General features: G+C 48.4%; 1 protein-coding gene across 1 annotated transcript in view; it reads left to right on the forward strand.

Annotated features, from left to right (window-relative positions):
• The window catches only part of POLR3E (RNA polymerase III subunit E), a 1464556-nt gene that overhangs the window by 1226180 nt on the left and 219548 nt on the right, over window positions 1-18828 (forward strand). The window contains exon 18 of the mRNA XM_069645613.1: window positions 5804-6306. Within this exon, the coding sequence (XP_069501714.1) occupies window positions 5804-6306 (503 nt within the window). The remainder of the gene's footprint in view (window positions 1-5803; window positions 6307-18828) is intronic.

The following is an 18828-nucleotide window of genomic DNA, read 5'->3' on the forward strand; positions in this document are numbered from 1 at the left end:
GCATGGACTCCCATCTGCATAGCAGTTCCACTGCCTCTGCAGGAGTCTCCGTTTGCTTTACAATCCGTCCTCTTCTTATACACGTCACAGAAACAATTTGAAACGTGTACTTTGTTGACCAGGGCATTCAGGTTGTGTTCAGCACTACCTGCAGCAAAGAGATAAAGAAGGGTCTTTGTAAAATACTGTGGTTGCAGGAGATATACAAGTCTTATCCATATTCATATATGCAGACAAGGTGGTTTGGACGGGGAGTTCCATTTATTTATTTTTTATTTATTGGACATTTGTATGGCGCCTACACACAAATGTTTCCAGGTGCCACAAGACAAGATGGGGGGGTAGGAAGGAGCATGGGAATCACAAAAGTAGAACAAAAACGGTTATGTGACCAGCCTACCGTGCAAGTGCATAACAAGGTGGTAAGTGAAAGGGGGCGTGAAAGTGCAGGAGTGGGATGCCCCAAGGGTGGGGCTGGCAAGTGCTGGGCGGGCCAATGGCGGCAAGTGCCAAGGGGAGAGGGGATGAGTGAAGTGGAAAGGGAAAACCAAGTTGGACTAGTCTGGGAAGGTGGCCCGAAGGCAAGTGCTGGCAAAGGGTGCTGGGGTGACTGGTAAGGGGTGGTCTGGCCTCTGTATGACTCTGAAGGGACCAGGCCCCAGTCGCAGTGGCATAGGGGGAAGAAGGAAAGGGAGAAAAGGAGTCTTGAGAAGTTTCCGGAACTTAAGATGATCTGGCTCAAGTCTGAGGGGGTGGGGGCATTCCAGAGGGAGGAGCCAGCCGAGGAAAGGGTTCTACCTCCCACTCTCTGCTTGGAGAAACGTTTGACCTGCAGAGAGTTGGAGCCAGAGGACTCTGGTCGGGAGATATTTAGGGAGGGAAATCTGGATGTAAAGAGGTGCCAGGCCCCAGACAGCCTTATGGATAATGCAAAGAGTCTTGAATTTGATTGTTGCGGTCACCGGGAGCCAGTGGAGAGATTTTAGTGCTGGAGAGATGTGGCCCCTGGGCTTGAGCCCAAGGATAGTCTCAAAGTCCTATTCTGGATTAGTTGAAGGGGGCGAAGGGAGGAAAGAGGCAGATTGAGAAAGAGGCTGTTGCAGTAGTTTAGCCTAGAGAGAACCAGGGCTCTGTAGACGTTGAGCTTCTGGTGGAAGGTGAGGAAAAGTTGAATACCCCTGAGAAGATGCAACTGAAAGTTGGACTTCTTGGCAAGGTCTGTGATGTGTGGAGAGAGAAGAGTCAAAGATGATCCCATAGTTTTTTGCCTCAAAAGTGGGTGAGGGGAAGGTGTGATGCTGGAAATGCATTGGAGGGACAAGGCCGCCCTGTCCTTGGTCTATAGTCCTTTTTCGTGTATGTTCTGTGTTATTTTCTGCACTGGAGTCCATGTGGGACTTCTGGCAGTGCAGCTCTTCCTCTTTTTGGTTTGGTGTACAGACCCTTGGGATACCCTTATGGCACCCATGTGTGGGAGTACAACCCTGTACCCCTAGTGTATGTTTTTGGGCACCTGTGTGAGTCCCACAGAGCAGGGTATGGGCTGGTGGCAGCTCCATGCTGAATTTGACAGGTGCTCGGAGTATCCTCCATTTTGGGATACCCAGGCCCTGCCATTGGAATCGGTTGATTCCTGATAGAAGACAAGATGGCCCCTGTGGCCTCTTGCTTTCTATTGACTGTTACCTTGTTTTTCCCAAAGTCCTGGGAAGCCCTGACTCTGTTCCTTCCCACTGACTGGCTGTTGGGTGGAAGTTCCATATATGGTATTGTGGGGAAGTCCAGGCGAGACTGCTGGAGCCTTCCCAGTGACTATGTTGTGGATACACCCTTGGGGTGGGGTGGGACCTGGGTGAAATGAGTGCGTGACCAATATACAGTTCTTGTTATGGGTGTCTAGTTTCTGGTATGTGACACAAAGACTGAGACAGCCCTGCCCTAAACTGGTATGAATGCTGTGTGGAGAGCTGAATGGCTGGGTACTTGTCCCAATACACATTCCTTGTTGTGAGTGAGCAGAATGGTCTGAACGTCCGGTGAGCCTGATTGGCTGCCTGCCTGCTTAATGCCCTTCTGAGTGATTGGTTGCCTGAGTGTGACCCAGCAGAATGAATGAGTCCAAACAGTATATCTGGGGGCCTCTCACTGCTAGAAATCGTTCAGAAGCTGAAGTCGAAACTGATGCTTGATCTCGGCCACCGAACCTGAAGAAGGTGGTTGACTGATGTTACCTTCACTGCAATCTGAAAGCTGCCGTGACGTTGAGACTGATCCAAGAGAGGACCTGGCTAGGAGACCTCTTCCAGAGCTACGAGGGACCCTCGTGCACTGCTAACCTTCGCCGCAGCTCCCTGGAAGTCAGACCCTTGACAGGCTTCTGACCGGAGACGGGGACCACAGAGGAGAACCAAGAGAAGCACCGGACATTCCGTCCACCATCGTCGACCAGGGTTCGCAGGTTTGCTATAACCGCTGGAGGCCCGTCGAAGCCGTGTTGCCCAGAAGTGGGTACTGCTTGACGCCGTGCCGCTGACGACGCACAGCTCCACCTGATTAAGACACTTTGAATCCAAGGACGCGCTCGCCTGCAGCTTCAAATGCTTTGTCCCGCCGGAGAAAGCAGAGGCCGCCGAGCAGCATCCGCCGGTGGGTTTCCCGCCACCCGAAGACCGCAGGGACGCTAGACTACTCAAAGCCCTTGCTGAGCCAAGGTTCTTCATAGACGCTTTCCGTTAACGAACTATCGAAGCTGAGGCGCCCCGCACGCCTCATCTTCGCAGGACGTCCATGACCGATTGTCGACGAGCATCGCCAGTACCAAAGCTGCTGCCTCAACACCGTTGTTCACCAATTCTTCGAGGGATCGTGACGATCCGTGGCTCCTGCCTTAAAGGGAGCCACTCAAGAAGGATCCATCGATGACCCGACGTCGTACTCTGCTATTCCAGGTACATTGGGGTGGTAGACCTGTTTTAGAAGTAAATAAGACTATACAGAACAATACGTGGACTGGGCTTGTATTATATCTTTATTTACAGGTTACCCAGATGGGGCGATCCTCACACACCACTGTGTCTAGGTAACGGGGCCAATATTCTGCCTATTGTTTTAACCAACCTGCTTTCCTCCTATATCTATTGTTGGTTAACTTTATTAACTGATTTGTATGACATTTGAACTGAGTACAGTTGATGCATTTTAATGGAATCAAGAGTATTTGTGGTACCACATTGAGGCTGTATATATTTACCATTTTAGGTTAACTTGAGCACAAAGTGTGTTATTGTTATTGTGTACATAACTTGAACCTTATTTATATAAAGAACTGTGTTTTCACTAAGATAGTGTGTGGGCATTCCTTTGTGGGTGCTTGGGGACTACACTGTACTTAAGAACCAGCCCGCATCACCTCCTGAGAGCTTAAGCCTTGGTTGCTCGTCCATAGCTAACAAATAGAGAACCTTGGCTGTGCTTCCACTCTGCCATATAGAGAGCAGGAGTACAGACAACCCCTCCAGTCTTTACAAAAGGGACCCTGGGCGCCTGGCCATAGAGTGGGGGGAAACGAGGAGCAGGCGCCCCAATGAAAATAATCTGTCTTACTGGCATTAAGGCAGAGATCATTTGCAGAACAATATGCCTGAATAGCAGTCCGGCAGTTGGGTATGATAGAGGAGGAGGTAGAGCATGGAAGCTTGAAAGAGAGCTGTGTTGTCTGCACAACACTGGAAATGAGGGGAGAAAGTGGAGATCAGGTGGGCCAGAGGGGCCAGATAGATGTTGAAGAGCCATGGCAATAGGAAAGAGCCCTGAGGGACGTCACAGGTAGAGAGTGAGGTGGAAGAGAGAAAATGACCCATTTGCACTTGGAGGGTCTGTTTGAGAGGAAGGAAGGAAGCCACACCAGTGCCCAATCCGTGATGCCCAGAGTATCATGGAGACGGTTTATGAAGTTGGAGTAGTTCACTGTATCAAAGGCAGAAGAAAGATCAAGGAGCATCAGAACAGAGGGAGTGTTTGAGTCCAAGTTGGAGAGTAGGTCTTCACGGGTGTTCAGGAGATCCGTGCCTGTGGCTGCCCTGAAACCGGACTGGTGGTTATGGAGGCAGCCAGCCACTTCGGTGTGGAGTGTCAGTTGGGGATGACCAGCTTCTCGAAGTGTTTGCCCAAAAAAAGGGATGATGGATATAGGGCAATAGTTAGTCGGACAAGAAGGGTTAGCAGATGCCTTTTTTAGGAGAGGGTACCCAAGGGAGTGCTTAAGGGGTTGAAGGAAGGAGCCAGTGGCAAATTAATGGTTAGAAGTCAGCCAAGGCTTGGGCAAGAGAGGCGATGTTGTCCTTGATGGTTCTGGAGGAGCAGGGAAGCACCTGCTTAGAGGAGTCTTTCATAGAGCAGACAACTCTAGAAATCTCATCTGGTGCAATGAGAGAGAAAGAGGAGGGTTAAAGGCGGGCCAAGGGAGGCAAAAGAAAGGGGATAGGGAGGGAGCAGATGACCGAGGACATGATGTCCAGATTTTTGGTGGAAAAGGGGGCTGCCAGTTCGGAGGAGACTGCGGAAGGATTGGCAAGTTCCTTGCACATTTTAGAGTTCAGCCGTGTTGTTGGTGGCTCCAGAGATGCAGGCTTGGACATGAGCCCTCTTCTTGAGAATATGGAGAGATTATATTGCCTTTAGAGTAGGTTTAGAGGATGAGCTAGATGCCTGCCACTTCAGCTGTGCAGCTTTGCATTTCAAAGCAGCCAGGTCAGAGTCATACCAAGAGTTGCACTTGGAGGCAGGTTTCATGCGGATCCTCATGATGGGAGCAAGGATGTCCAGGATGTTAGAGATAGGCAAATGCAGCTACTGACACGCTTGATCGTTCGAATGACAGAGGAGACTGGCAGTGTGGGCGGCGGCATCATCAGGGTAGGTCAAGGTGTGAAGAGCAGAGAAAGTTGTCGGACCAGGAGAGAAGGGTAGTAAGAGGGTTGGAGAGAGGGATATTACTTGAGATGAGAGCATCCAAGGTGTGGCTGGCAGAGTGGGTTGGGCCAGAGGAAGGATAGTGAGGGAAAGTGTGTTGCAGAGGTCGCAAAAGAGAACATTGGCCACAACTGGATAGTCGAGACAGATGTTAAAGTTCCTGAGGAAGATAAGTTTAGGGGAGGAGGCAAGAAGAGAGGAAGACGGGTAGGCCCATTTTTTGAGGAAGAGGGAGGTCCGTCCGGGAGGCCTGTAGATGGTAGCGAGAGTAAGAGAGAAGGTAGGCAAGACAGACTCAAAGGGTGAGCAGATTTAAGTGGGGATGATGGAGGCAGGAACCCACTCAGGGAAGATCAGAGCCCCTCCCCTACCAGGACGGGACGACCTGGGATTTTGACACTATCTTTTGTCCCTCAGGGAGAAGATTGTCAAAAGCATTGACGGAACCGGCCTTGAACCGGTTCCATGTCATTTCATCGCAGGATGTTTTTTCGTGGTTTATTTTATTTACTGCAGATATTTTTATGAAAAAACTCATTGACAGCACTCCACTGATGGTTCTTTCGATCGAAAAAGCTAAGATGTGGAAGTACCCAGTGGCATGACATGAACACTCCTGTTTGGGGAAAGGGGTGAGTAAAGAGGGAGATGACGCAGAGAGAGACTGCTTTGTAGTTTAATTCTTTTTCACAATGAGCTCTACTGATCTGGGCAAGCAACTAGTTCAGTCACCATGTCACACCTTTCTGATAATTGGTTTATGCATATTTCTCTGCAGTGTTTATAAATGTTCATATAATTAAATATTGAATTTCTTGTTTTTGTCCTCTAGCTCCATCATTGATAATTTCCGGCGTACAGAGGATCAACACAGCTAGAGCAAAATTAAATGAGAACTATGTACAGGTGGAAAGGGGGTTGCAAAGCAAGAAAGACTTGAGCAAAACTAGCACTGCTTGGAGTAACGCGGACACGTCCAGTGTAATGGTCAAGGAAGAGCCTCTAAGCGAGGACGAAGAGCCTATGGACACGTCCGCTGCTGGAGACTCCATGAACAATGGGCTGGTCAACGGGGTGCACTTGGACGGGGGTTCTCGTGATTCATTGAAAGGCCGTTCTATTGGAGGGCACACAGATGTGGTTTCACAAGAACTCAAAGAGTTTCTGATTACAACTTTTAAAAAACATTGTGTGCTATCTTTAAGCGAACTGAAACGCTTCTTTAATCTTCATTTAGCAAGCTTACCTCCAGGAGACAAACTATTCAGCGGCATTTCAGACAAAAGGCTGCAGGAAACCCTTTTGGATACTGGCTGCAAACAAATTTTAGTGCCTGTAAGTATATTGCTTGTGATCAGCATTACTCTTTCTAATGTACTAGAGATGGTATTGTTTAAAGTTATACGTTTTTGATATTCACCTTCACAGCAATGTGTGCTCTAGTTTCCGTATAGCTCGTTTTGTATTTTGACAAAGAAAATCGTAGTGAGGGATTTGAATTACTTCAGAATGATGATGTCCCATGAGCTTGGTCGAGTGTTCTATTTGTTATAATGCCTAATGAGTGATTGTCATACTTTTTTCTTTTAAACCGACTCTTAAATGTAGTGTTGTTGGCTGTGCTTTTAAGTCTCTACGAAGAAGTGATTTATTTTATTTACAAAGTCTTTGACAGCACAAAGTGTTTCAATGTTGTACAAACAATTATTAAAGATCTTTAACAGATCAAGAACAAAATGACATTGAAAATGAAACCTTTTCAAACCATAAAAAAGCAGCAATGCATGAGAAATATAGCAACCCTTTTCCAGAATATCACCATCTGCAATAGCTAAGAACCTAATCCTCATATTGTCAGAAGCAATCGTTCCCTAACAAGACCTTCAACTGTTTTGAAATTGTAGCTGATCTTCAATCTGCTGAATCCATGGGGGGATAGAATTCCACCATGTCACTGCACAGCCAGAAAAAAACGGAATATTTCAAAGTTGAAGACTCTTGGAAACTGGGGACTTGCAAGCAATACCATCTCTTGACTAAGTAAGCCTCTAGTACCCCAGAAATAACCTAATTTAAAAACTAAATAGCTCAGAGAGTGAGAATGTGTATGGCCTTATGAGTCAAACAAGCCTCTTGAAACTGGATATTAGCTCATAATAGGAGCCTCTCCAGGTGAGTAAGGATGGGAGTAATGTGCTGAAACCTCCCAGCCTTAACATCCCCGCCTGGCTGCAGCTTAAAACATCCATGAAATTAGCAAGGGTGGAACAAAAAGTCCAGACAGCACTGAATTCCCAAAATTAATGTAAAAAAGAACTAGCCTGAACTAACAAACCAAACCGTTCAAGAGAAAAAGGTGTAATAAATTTAAAAGAATGAAGATGGAAGTTAGCCTCCTTCACCTTAGCATTGACGAGAGGCACAATCGAGTAGAATCAAGTGCAAAACCCATACATGTTCCATAAGAAGCAAATACTGCAAATGCCCGGGGAATAGAAGCCTCAGACAGCCATGAAAGTACAGAATTCCTGGGAGAGGAATGAGAAAGCAGTCTTAGAAGTCTTTCACTTAAGAAAATGTGATATGCAAAGTCATGCTCACTGCTTTTGCGTAAAGGTTATTTCCAGTCAAGCGGCATGCACAAGTCTTTTTTTTCTTTTTTAAAGCATCAATTCAGGGAGGTAGTTATTGTGCGCCTGACTGTAGTCGCCTGTCTGTTTCCATTTCCTTCCACTCTCCCCCTCCCTTCCTTATCTATGTCCTAGCTCTTGCACTATCTGAAATGTCATCAGGCCAAGTACGATAGTTAATTTCACATCCTTACTGTTCATGGCATGTAAGAATGTCATTGTATTTTCCCTTGTTCCCTCCCTTGCCTTGAAGTGCTTTGAAACAAATTGTGTATAGGTGCTATATAAACTATCCTATCTTAAAGGCTTGTCCAGTGAAGGGTCCGTCATTGCAAGTGTAGGCTACCCTTTCTGTGTTCCAGGGTGTGCTCCACAAGCAAGGGGGACCAGGCGGGGGAGGGCACTGTTGCTATACAGGTAGACCTAATAAACAGATGTGCAATAAGGACCTCCAAGTAAACTTGCAACGCAGCAGGAAGAGGCTACAACAGACACAGAAGTAGCCCTATAGTCCACTTCCATAACTTCTAGGACTCAATCTCTCCCTTCTTTTTCAGGCAGCACCTAGGTGCCTGCATACGTCAAACACCACTAGAGCACATACCATAATTTTGGCCACAATTATTGGGAAATTCCTGCTTCCCACAAGATAACTAACATACATTGGTCTTGTGATGTGCTAAGTCTTTTATAATGCGGACGTCATGTGAACATCGTACAACTGCGTCAAAAACTGAATCTGTCTCTCCTGATATTTATCACAATGGCCCTTAGAAGCTCTGGGATTCTTTTGAATTTAGTAAAGATTGTGTACTACAAGGCTTTGTTCCTTCCTAGTCTGGCACCTACTTCACCTCTGCTTAACATTCCCTTTAGTTTGAACCACTGCCATCCCTTTCCTATGATGGCTTTTGGGCAAGCCCCTTCTCTTCCCTGCCTCCCCAGCCCTTGGATGCCTTCCTCTGCTGGAGGACGTCTTGCAACTTCTGTCCAAGGCTACCATAGAGTGTTACGCTCACCTGGCTCCCACAGGGGCGTCGGTCGGACCCGGACTGCTGCGGCCTCCACCCACGTGATGCGTAGTGCAGCGATGACTGACTGGATCTGCCCTCCTAATCTTGTCTGCTTGACCCATAGAAATATCCTCCTACAAGTGGAGAGATGGATTTTGCCACTTGTGGATTCAAGTGATAGCTCCCCCACTGTCCTCCCCACTAATCACCTCTGTGCCCTCTCAGCAATCTCACCTTATATTCTTGAAGGATGAGCCCTCCGTACTGCAAAGCACGCAGGGGCGCGTTGATGACCAGTTACTTCACTGGCCTGAAGATATTGGAAAAGTTGTAGACGAATCCTGACTCCAAAAGGTCCTGGCGAAGAGCCGTAAGTATATAGTTCGTAAGAGTTCAAAATGTCTGGAATTCACTCCTGCCCAATTCCTCTTATCTTGCAACTTTGACCCAATAAGAAGATTGACTGCTGAAAGCGCTCTGGTAAAAGTCTGCGTTACCCAACACTGTCTGGTAAATAATGCCAAGGGTTAAACTTGCTGCGTTCTCATTTTCTTACAGGTGCGGCACAAGAAGATGTGGCGTGCTGATGAATAATACCTCCGGCGGTAAAATCAGGTAAGCATATGGCGGCTAAAGAGATTGTTTCTGTCTGTTCTCTCTGCTCACCTTGTTCTTTCTTGTCCCCCTTAGGTGCCGGGATTCGGCGATGTAAAGATGGAGACAGCGCCGGATCGAAGAAATGCTACGTGGAACGGTGAGTATGGTGCGGCGCTGCTGCTGCTGCGATGCGTTTAAAACAAAGTCTTTCCTCTGGTTTTGAAGATGCGATGCATCCGGAATCAGGTAAGAAATCGGGTAATACTCTTGTTCTAACCTTTGCTTCTTTCCTTCTTTCTAGGTGCTCCAGGTTCGAGGCGGGCGTGGCAGAAGGCTGGATGCTGCTGCTGGCACGGTGAACGTTACGCTGCTGGATGCAGAATAACACGAAGCGTGTGCTACTCTTCGGGTGTGGTTTAAATAGCCTCCAAAGTAGTCCCAGGAAGGTATTCCTCCCCGACCACACCCAAGTAACAAAATAGTCCCTAAGGTAAATTGGTCCCTTCTAGGCCTCACATGGGTTTGGATCTTCTTGCAGCATGGTCTGCATCAGTTAAGTGTGCACCTATGAGCCTGGCGCCTATGGCGCCAGGGCTGATGTCCCATATGAGCCTGGCGCCATAGGCGCCAGGACTGAACCCAGACAGCCCCTAACAGGGGTTGCTGGGTTTTCTCAAGGCAACATGCCTGCTCCCGGGGCCGATGGACGTGGTCTGGATGCCCGGGGGTATGCATCATGACATAGAGTTGCTGCCTCCATCAGAGTGTTGGCACTCCCACTAATTTCTGGTACCGAAGAATGGCACAGGTGTGAGACCCACTCTGGACCTGCCACTGATTGTCCTCTTCATTTTTGTTTTGCTAGAAATATTAGCATGTAGTTTAGTTATCTGTCCCAAGTGCTTTATTTCCTTTCCAATGAACGTTTTTTTTCTATTTGCACTAGCTGTGAGTGAGTGATTAACTCTTGGTGAGTTAGAAATGGTACGCTGTGTATATATGGAGAACTGCCATTCATGTCGCGGAGAAGTGACTTGTGCCTGGTTGGAAGCACACAGCATGTTTTGCCATGTGTATTTTTCACCAGCTGGGTAAGGTGGGGGGCGAGGGCAATTGGAACCTTGGTGGTGTTTTGAGAACTGGGTCCTTTCCTGTCCTGACGGATACAGTCATCAGGAAGCACTCCTGGATAAGAACCTCTGACTTCACTCCGTTCATTGACTTTGATTGGTGCAGCCTAGCCTCTTAGCCATCCCTGGGCTTTGCTGTTCAGCTGCCCTCCACTCCCACAGCAAGTGGACGAGGGGTTTGACCCTATCCCTCTTTTGCCCAGTGTGGGGGGTGGGGGTGGTTAGGTGCCTACAGAGAAGCAGTAGTGACGCCAACCCCCCCACCCCTGACCTTACCCCAGGGAGGAAGTTGAGGTGGTCAGGGTGGGCATCACACCCTCAGTAGTGCCTTCTGCAAATCAAGGATCAAAGCCCCTGTGAAGTCTTCAAACATAGGTGGGGTGCGGGGGGGTCTCCCTGTTCAGCAAAGACTGGGTAATGTACCATATCCTTCGCTTGGGCCTTGCAAGTTGTTATACAAGGTTAATGCCACCCCCTTGTTGAACTTCCTCCAAACTCCTCTATCCAGCATTTCTTTGCCTCTAGTCCCTCTCGTGTTGGTGGAGGACCATCAGCTCCTGAGAGTACCATAGAGCTAGTGCCTCTTGAGAACGAGGCAAGGACTGATAATTGCTTTCGTTTCTGTTTCTGAAGAAAGACAGATGCTTGGGTGCCATTCTGTATCTGAGGCTCTTGAAATTGTACCTGTGCAAGTTCAAGATGTCACTCTGGCCCAGATCCTTGAAGCACTTGATCTGCTGAATTGGTTGGTGTCCCTGGACTTTCAATGTGCCGATCCATCTCAAGCACAGGAAGCATCTAAGGTTTCTAGTGGGATCCTCGCGCTACCACTTCAAAGTCCTGCCTTCCAGGCACGGTGCAATTGACCAGCTCTTGTCACTTCTCCCCAGTGGGGAGGTCTTTCCCATGAGGCTAAGAATGTGAGGCTGCTACCGAATAGTCCCCCTAGAGGTGGTAATATGCAGGAGGACCTCGTAGGGAGGGACTCCCCTCCTGGGGATAAGGACATCCACCTGGGGAAAAAGCCTCCATACCACCACCACAGCACATAAACCCCTACCCTCCTGGTCGGCCTTTTCATCCACTCTTGATAATAGAACTATGTGCTACTGCAAACCCATGCCTGTGACAAGTATAAGAACTACTGCGACGAAGAACAATTTGAGAGGCATATGGAGTAACCAGATGAAGAGTCAGCCAACTACTGTAACGAGGTGGCTCACTGGAGGCATGAATAGTGCCAAATAGACTTTCATACATGGTGTTCACGTTACAAGAGGGCGGCATCAACAATATAAACGGGAAAGTGAGGATGGAAAAAGATCACATCGCAGAAGACAGTACTCGAACAAAGCCCGGGAAGTAAAAAGCCAGAACGCAGCAGCGGGAGCAATTGTGTCTCTCCAAGCGTGAAAGAGGAAAGGCAGGACTTTGAGCGTCCTTAGAGCCGTCAGGGAGCTGGCTCACTTTGTGGTGGCGTGCCTGCTGAAAGGTGGACGGTCAGCTGATCTAGAAATGATACCGAGACCACAAGCTTGTCGCAGAGCCGTGCAGGAAATGAGGAGAAAAAGCCCCTGCGAAGAACCAGTTCCAAGGCCCTAAGGCACCATAGGTGATGGGAAAGGCGGGAAGACCGGGTGGGTTCTGGGAAGAGGCCCAGCTCACTCCGAACGCATCAGGAGTCATCTCTCTCGTCACAGTGGCCAAGCCAATACCACTGCTCCAGTAGAAGGCATTGGGAGCCTACTCCCTCGTCACAGTGGCCCAACCATTCCCACTGCTCAACTAGACTTGCAAAAGGTTTACAAGAAAGATATAGAGGAGCCTGGAACACATACTTATCAAGCCTGACGTTAAAGCGAAGGCAAATAAAGCCATACGATTTTCTACTTCCCGGAAATGGTTGAAGGGACTGATACAAGCTTTCTGTAAAACTGCTAAAGGAGCGCTTTGGAGAACTTTGATAAAGGAACCAGTGGAAGTGAGTCATTCTCCTGGCCCTGCTATGAAGGGACACTGAAAGAATTACTATTACGGGAAGACTGAAGCAAGACACCAGGAGAACAGAGTCATTCTTCTGGTGAAGTAACTTTACATTTGTCATAGACTTTTTGTTTAAGTGTTTGGACTAGATTACTAGGTTTCTGACAGGGAACAGAGAACCTATTATTTTTGGACTGATACCCTTACAAGTCACTAAGTGTTCCTAGGTTGAGGCAGGGCAAGCCCTTAGAAGTAGGGAGAGAGAGGTTCTTTTCTTTCATAATAAGTTTGTTGCCCTAAATATGAACCCTCCTTGTCAGTCTCCTTCTACACCCTCACAGTACTAATGGTCTTCACCAAACTGCTGGCAGTGGTTGTGGCTCGCTTGAAGAGGGAAAGTGTGCATGTCTGCACCCTACCTGGATGACTGGCTAGCGCTCCAGACCATGTGTCGGCACATCTGTACTGCTCATGCAGCTAATTGCAGGGTTTGGGATTCTCCGTTTCAAAAAGTCCCATTGTGTCGGTCCCTCCGACTTAACGGTGTGGTTCTCGACACTCGCTTGGCGCAGGCCCTTTCTACCAAGTACATAACATGGCAAACATCTTCCAGGTTATTCATGTTTTTCCGATCCCAAACCTGGTTTCCGGCCAACAAATCCATTAGTCTGCAGTTGGCATGAAGGAGGGGAAGAGGTTTCGACCCCTTCATCTATCCTGACTCGTTGGTTCTAGATGTTCTGCATTCTTTGGCCCTACTGATTTGGCAGTGTAAAGGGGTACCTAGCTGCCATCTGTCTTTAGGAGGAACCCTGAGCAAGACTGTTTCTTCATTATCCCAACTGTTATGCTGTTCTACCTGGGAATGTGCATCCAGTTTACGCCACAGCAATTTGCTACTGCGTTAGATTTTAGATTATTTTTGACTTTTGTCTTGGAACATGCGTTTGAGCCCTTGCATTTGTGTATTTTTTTTTTTTTATTTTTTTAAATTCAAAATTTATTGATTTTGTACAAGTTCAACAGTCACTTACATCCAAAATTCTTCAGTAAATAAGTAGAGGGAGCATGTAAGACAAGTACCATCTTCATATATCATGTGCAGTAGTTCCTGAAAATTAAACAGTATAATGAATAAGATCAACAAAACCCAGTCTCGCCCCCCTCCCCCCTCTCTAATATCTCCAAATACGTGATTGAGAAACACCATTGAACAATGAGACAACACTAGAAAGCTTCGAGTATAAATATGATATCCGACCAGGACACATAACATGACCCAAGGAGCCGCCACAACAAAAATCTTCATTTGTTATCATTATTGGCACAAATCGCAACAATATACTGCACACATTGTCTTTACAAGGCATGCTTGGCTCTGAACTCAGACCAGGCACTTTCGACATCAGTAAGATCTCCGCGTAAAGCGGCGGTCAGGTAGTCCATTCTATAGAGAGTCTGGGCAACCCCAAGCCATTCAGTTTTACTAGGGAGCTTGGGCCTCTTCCACACCATAGTGAGGCAGGCTCGTGCAGCCATCAGTAGACCCTGTACCATCCTAGGTGCTTTTACAACTTTGTCCCCTGTTTCGATCAGACCAAACAAGATGAACATTGGCTGCTTCACCCTTTCTTCATCGTCCAGATCCCTGATCCAGCTAAGAACCTCTGACCAGTAGGTCTGGACCATGGCACACCCCCACCACATATGCCAGTAACCAGCCCGCTTCCCACAGCCCCTCCAACAATATGGGCTAACCCCCTGATACATTTTGGCAAGCCTGGTCGGGTCGTACTGCCATCTATACAAAAGTTTTATGGCATGCGGTTTGTACTGGCAGGATATTGAGGATTTCGCAGTGCGTCTGCAGATGTTTAGCCACAGCTTTTCGGAGATTTGTCTGCCCATATCTGCTTCCCATCTGCCCTTAAGCACCAATGAGGGGGAGATATCAGTCTTGATCAGGGCCGAGTACATAGCGCTTATCAGACCACTGGAGCCCGTACATCGATCAAGGATCGTTTCAAATGGGGTAAGATCCCTCTGCAGCTGGTCCTTCCAGATTGACCTCGTCATTACCCCTTTGAGTCTCAAGTACAGGAAAACTGAGAGCGTGCCTTTGCCAAGCGCCTCCTGGAGGTCTTGTATGGTTATAAAGGTTCTGTCGCGCCATAATTGGCCCGCTCTTTCCAGCCCCGCTTGGTACCACGTTTCATAGCTTCCCGGTTCTGGGATTGGGTCTCGGATCCCTGGTGACCAAAGGTGACCCAAGGGAGATGGCCACGTCGTGACTCCCATCATTTTCCTGCCTGGTTTCCAAATTGCCCATAGCGTACCTAAGATAGGGTGGGATCTGATTCTTTCACGCAACTGGGATCTGGGGACCCATAACCATTCGGGCACAATAAAGGGACGAAGGTGATAATTATCCAGCGCTATCCACTGGGGTTCCGAACGTTGCCTAAAGTGTGGGACAAGAACTCTAAGTTGCGCCGCCCTGTAATATGTTTCCATGTCCGGGAGGCCTACTCCCGCGTTGTCTTTGCGGAGCTGGAGTAAGGGTCTTGGAATTCTAGGTCTCTGGCCCTGCCACAGGAAGGACAAAAACATTTTTCGCACATCCATGAAGTATTCCGGGGGCATCCTAACGGGGAGCATCTGGAACAAATATAATATCTTAGGGAGAAAGACCATCTTTATGGCATTTAAACGGCCCATCCAGGAGATTGTGAGCTTGGACCACCGTTGGCTATCTTTCTGTAGAGCGTGTGACAGTGGTGGGAAGTTAGCTCCATATAAGGAGTCAAGGTCACGGGTGACATTAATGCCCAAGTAAGGAGGGTAGTGAGGCTGACTTGGACTCCTAGCGGGGCAAAGCGTACGATTTCGGAATCCCTACTCTTATCAATCGGGAAGAGGACTGACTTCCCTGTGTTGATTTTTAGGCCGGCCAATGCACCGTATTCCTCAATTATATCAATTATATCAAGCGCAGCTGGGATCGAGTCTAAGGGGTCGGTCAGGTGAAGCAAGATATCATCCGCGTATAGCCCCAGTTTGTACTCCCTGTCTCCCACCGTGATGCCCTTAACTCTACCGTCACTTCTTAGTTTCTGCGCCAATGGTTCAAGGGACATCACAAACAATATTGCTGACAATGGGCAACCCTGTCTCGTACCTCTTTCAAGGGGAAACCAGCGTGAATATCCTCTATTCACCGCCACCAATGTCGTGGGGGAGTTGTACAATGCTTTAATGGCGCGGCAGAGTTTCGGTCCCAACCCATATGACACCAACACTCTTTCTAAAAAGTCCCAAGACACTCTATAAAAATCCTTCTCAGCCTCCAACGACAAAAGAGATGGGTCCCCCTTCATTCCCTGTGCCTCGTGTAGTAAGTGGAGTGTTTTCCGCATGGTATCTGCGCCCTGCCAGCCAAGAACAAAGCCAACTTGGTCAGAGTGTACCAATCTAGGAAGATATGTTTCGAGCCGAGCCGCAATGACTCTAGCATACGCCTTAGCGTCGATGTTAAGAAGCGAGATGGGTCGATAAGAACTACAGTATTTGGGATCTCGACCTTCCTTAGGAATTACAGCCAGGAGGGCCTGAGAGAAGGACGGGGGGCCCTGACCTGTATTGAAAATATGGTTAAACAAGGATGCTAGGAAGGGGGCAAGGAGGGTGGAAAATGCTTTATAGAAACCCGGTGTAAATCCATCATCCCCTGGGGCTCTCCCTATTTTCAGCCTCTTAATGGCACTCTCCACTTCTTCCTCAGTGACCGGAGTATCTAGGGATTCGGCCTCCGCACCTGTGAGGGTGGGAAGACGCGCTCCCTCAAGATATGCGTCTACGCTTCCTATAGGGGGAGGAGGGCCACACATATATAGATCTTCATAGAAGTAGGCAAATGCCTCCTGTATGTCCTTCGGGGACGTGACCGTCGTATCTATCAGAGTGCCATCAGTCCTCTCAATTCGATCGACCCATCTCTCCGCTCTCTGCGCACGGAGGCGAGCTGCTAACAGAGCATCTGCTTTGTCCCCCTTCTCGTAATATTTTTGCTTAAGGCACTGTAAGGTCTGGGCTGTTTTGCCAGCAATAAGAATCCTCAATTCTTCTCTGAGTTGTTTAGCTTCAGTTAAGTACCTAGGTCTGTCAGACGGGGTGGTCTGCGCCAAGTTCTGAGCCACGGCAAGCTTCTCCCTAATGCCCCTTTCTATCAGGGCACGCCCCCTTTTCCTTCGGGCCCCTTCCCTTATAAGGATTCCCCTCCAAGTAGCCTTGGCTGCTTCCCACACAGTTACCTTCCCTACTTCCCCTGTATCATTAGTGGGAAAGAATTGCTCGATCTCTTTTTCAAAGGTCTCCTTAAAGACCGGGTCAGCCCAGAGGGATTCGTTACACCTCCATTTGGTATTGCGGGGTGACAGCTCATCCCAAGATATATCAATTGCAACCATGTCATGGTCTGACCATGCGGAGGGATATATAGTGGCAGCTTGCAGCACAGGTAGAAGATCGTTGGAGAGAAAGATATAGTCGATGCGTGTGAGTGTGTCGTGGGGGAGGGAGTGAAAGGTAAAACCTCTGTCCAAAGGGTGTAGATGTCGCCAGCTATCTACAAGGCCATAAAGATCAAGGGTAGACTTAATTTCAGCCTCAGTTCGAGTGTTGGGCGGGTCTAATGCGTCGGCCCTGGTCTGCCTGTCAATAGAGCTGTCCATCCATGTGTTAAAGTCCCCGCCCAGGACCGTGTGCCCCTTAGCCATGTTAAAGACCTTTTCAGAGATTTTGTGAAGAAAACGATTCTGCCCTTGATTGGGTGCGTAGAGCGTGGCCAGAGTGATTATTGTGCCCCCTATCTTACCCACAACCGTGATCGCCCTACCCTCAGTGTCCGTCCATATGTCAAGAATTGTCATTCGGAGGGATTTGCGAACCAGAATTCCCACCCCTGCCTTTTTCAATATACCCGAGCTCCAGTAGGCGAGCCCAATCTCCCGTGACGGGATGGCTCTCTCCTCACCCCTCCGGTATCTCATTTCTTGAAGGAACAAGATGTCTACATTCGATCTTCTGAATTCCCCGGCCACCATTGATCATTTTGTGGGAGAGTTCAAGCCTTTGACGTTGAGTGTGCAAATGCGTAATGTGTCCCTACGGGGTGCGAGTGCCATCGTAGGTGTAGTTAGTGATCGTGGGCGGCCATTCCATCTGTGCCACGGCACATATCCTGCCGGCCATCGTTATGCATGGGTCGTCATTATAAGAGTGGATCCCAGAAAATCCCACGTAGGCCGACGACCAAATCGTCTGATGCATAGCATAGACCTCAGTGTGGCCAAGGTGCGTCTGCGTATCTGTTGGATCAAGATTGATGCAAAGTGTGTGTTCCTCAACCTCCCCCTCCCCCACCCCCCACCCCATCCCCAACACATTCGGCGCCCGATTCGCCCAGGTTGACATCACCCAGCCGAACTCGGACCACCAGTGGAGACCGCAAAACAGGCGGTCCTACCATAATAAAGTCACTTATATCGGTGAGCCCCCAACTTTTGTGTGCACCTAACAATAACAATGGTTCAATAACAGAGTCATCAACCCTCCCCCAGGAGCTAGCGCAATGTGAGTAGTACGCCATATCACATTCCGAGCGTCTGAGACACACAGAGCTAAAGATACCTCGCACTTGGAGAAAGTGACCTTTCACAATTTGGCCTGCAGGCCATCTATAGAAGTCTCATAGCAGGAGGTTGACTCTTATGCATGAGTTCGTAACCCCCTCGGTGGAGTAATTTGCCCAGTTTACCTTTTACCCAAGGGTATGCCAAAGCACTTCAGGCACCTTGTCAGTGTTCCATGTCCTGGGAGGTGTTCATCTTTCTGAATTTCCTCCGCCGTGAAGCCTTGATTTTCCACTCACCACCAGATGTTCCTTGATCCTCATGAGAGGGGGCACCTTCCGGCGAACCTATCAGATCTGACGTACAGTCAACAATGTCCTTCTCCGTGACAAGTCTCAATGTCGAGCCTTCCCATTCGAAGGTGAGAGAGAATGGGTACCCCCATCGGAACCTGTCGCCCTTGTCTTTCAACATTTTCGTGATCGGAGAGCACTTTTTCCTCATTGCTAGTGTGAGGGATGACAAGTCCTGGTAGAGAGAAATGGCGGAGTTCTCCAAGGACAATTGTGGGGCGTTTCTGGCCTTGTCCAAGATTCGTGCTCTGTCCGCATAGTTATGAAATCGAGCCAGGACCGATCTCGGGGCCCCCGGTCTACCTCCAGCCCTATGGATTCGGTCAATTTTAGGTGCGTCAATTGAGTCATCGTTGTAGAGGAGCTTCAGGATAGTGTGTAACGATTGCCTCAGGTCTAGTTCGGTTTCACCCTCTTTCTCAGGAAGACCAAAGACTCGAATATTGTTACGACGCTCCCTATTTTCGAGGTCGTCGACCTTAAGGCGCAATTCGTCTTCTCTGTTCGATATGTCTGCAATG

This window comes from Ambystoma mexicanum, chromosome 2p, assembly GCF_040938575.1.
Source record: "Ambystoma mexicanum isolate Mex_15411 chromosome 2p, UKY_AmexF1_1, whole genome shotgun sequence".
In the NCBI taxonomy this organism is placed as follows: Eukaryota; Metazoa; Chordata; class Amphibia; order Caudata; family Ambystomatidae; genus Ambystoma; species Ambystoma mexicanum.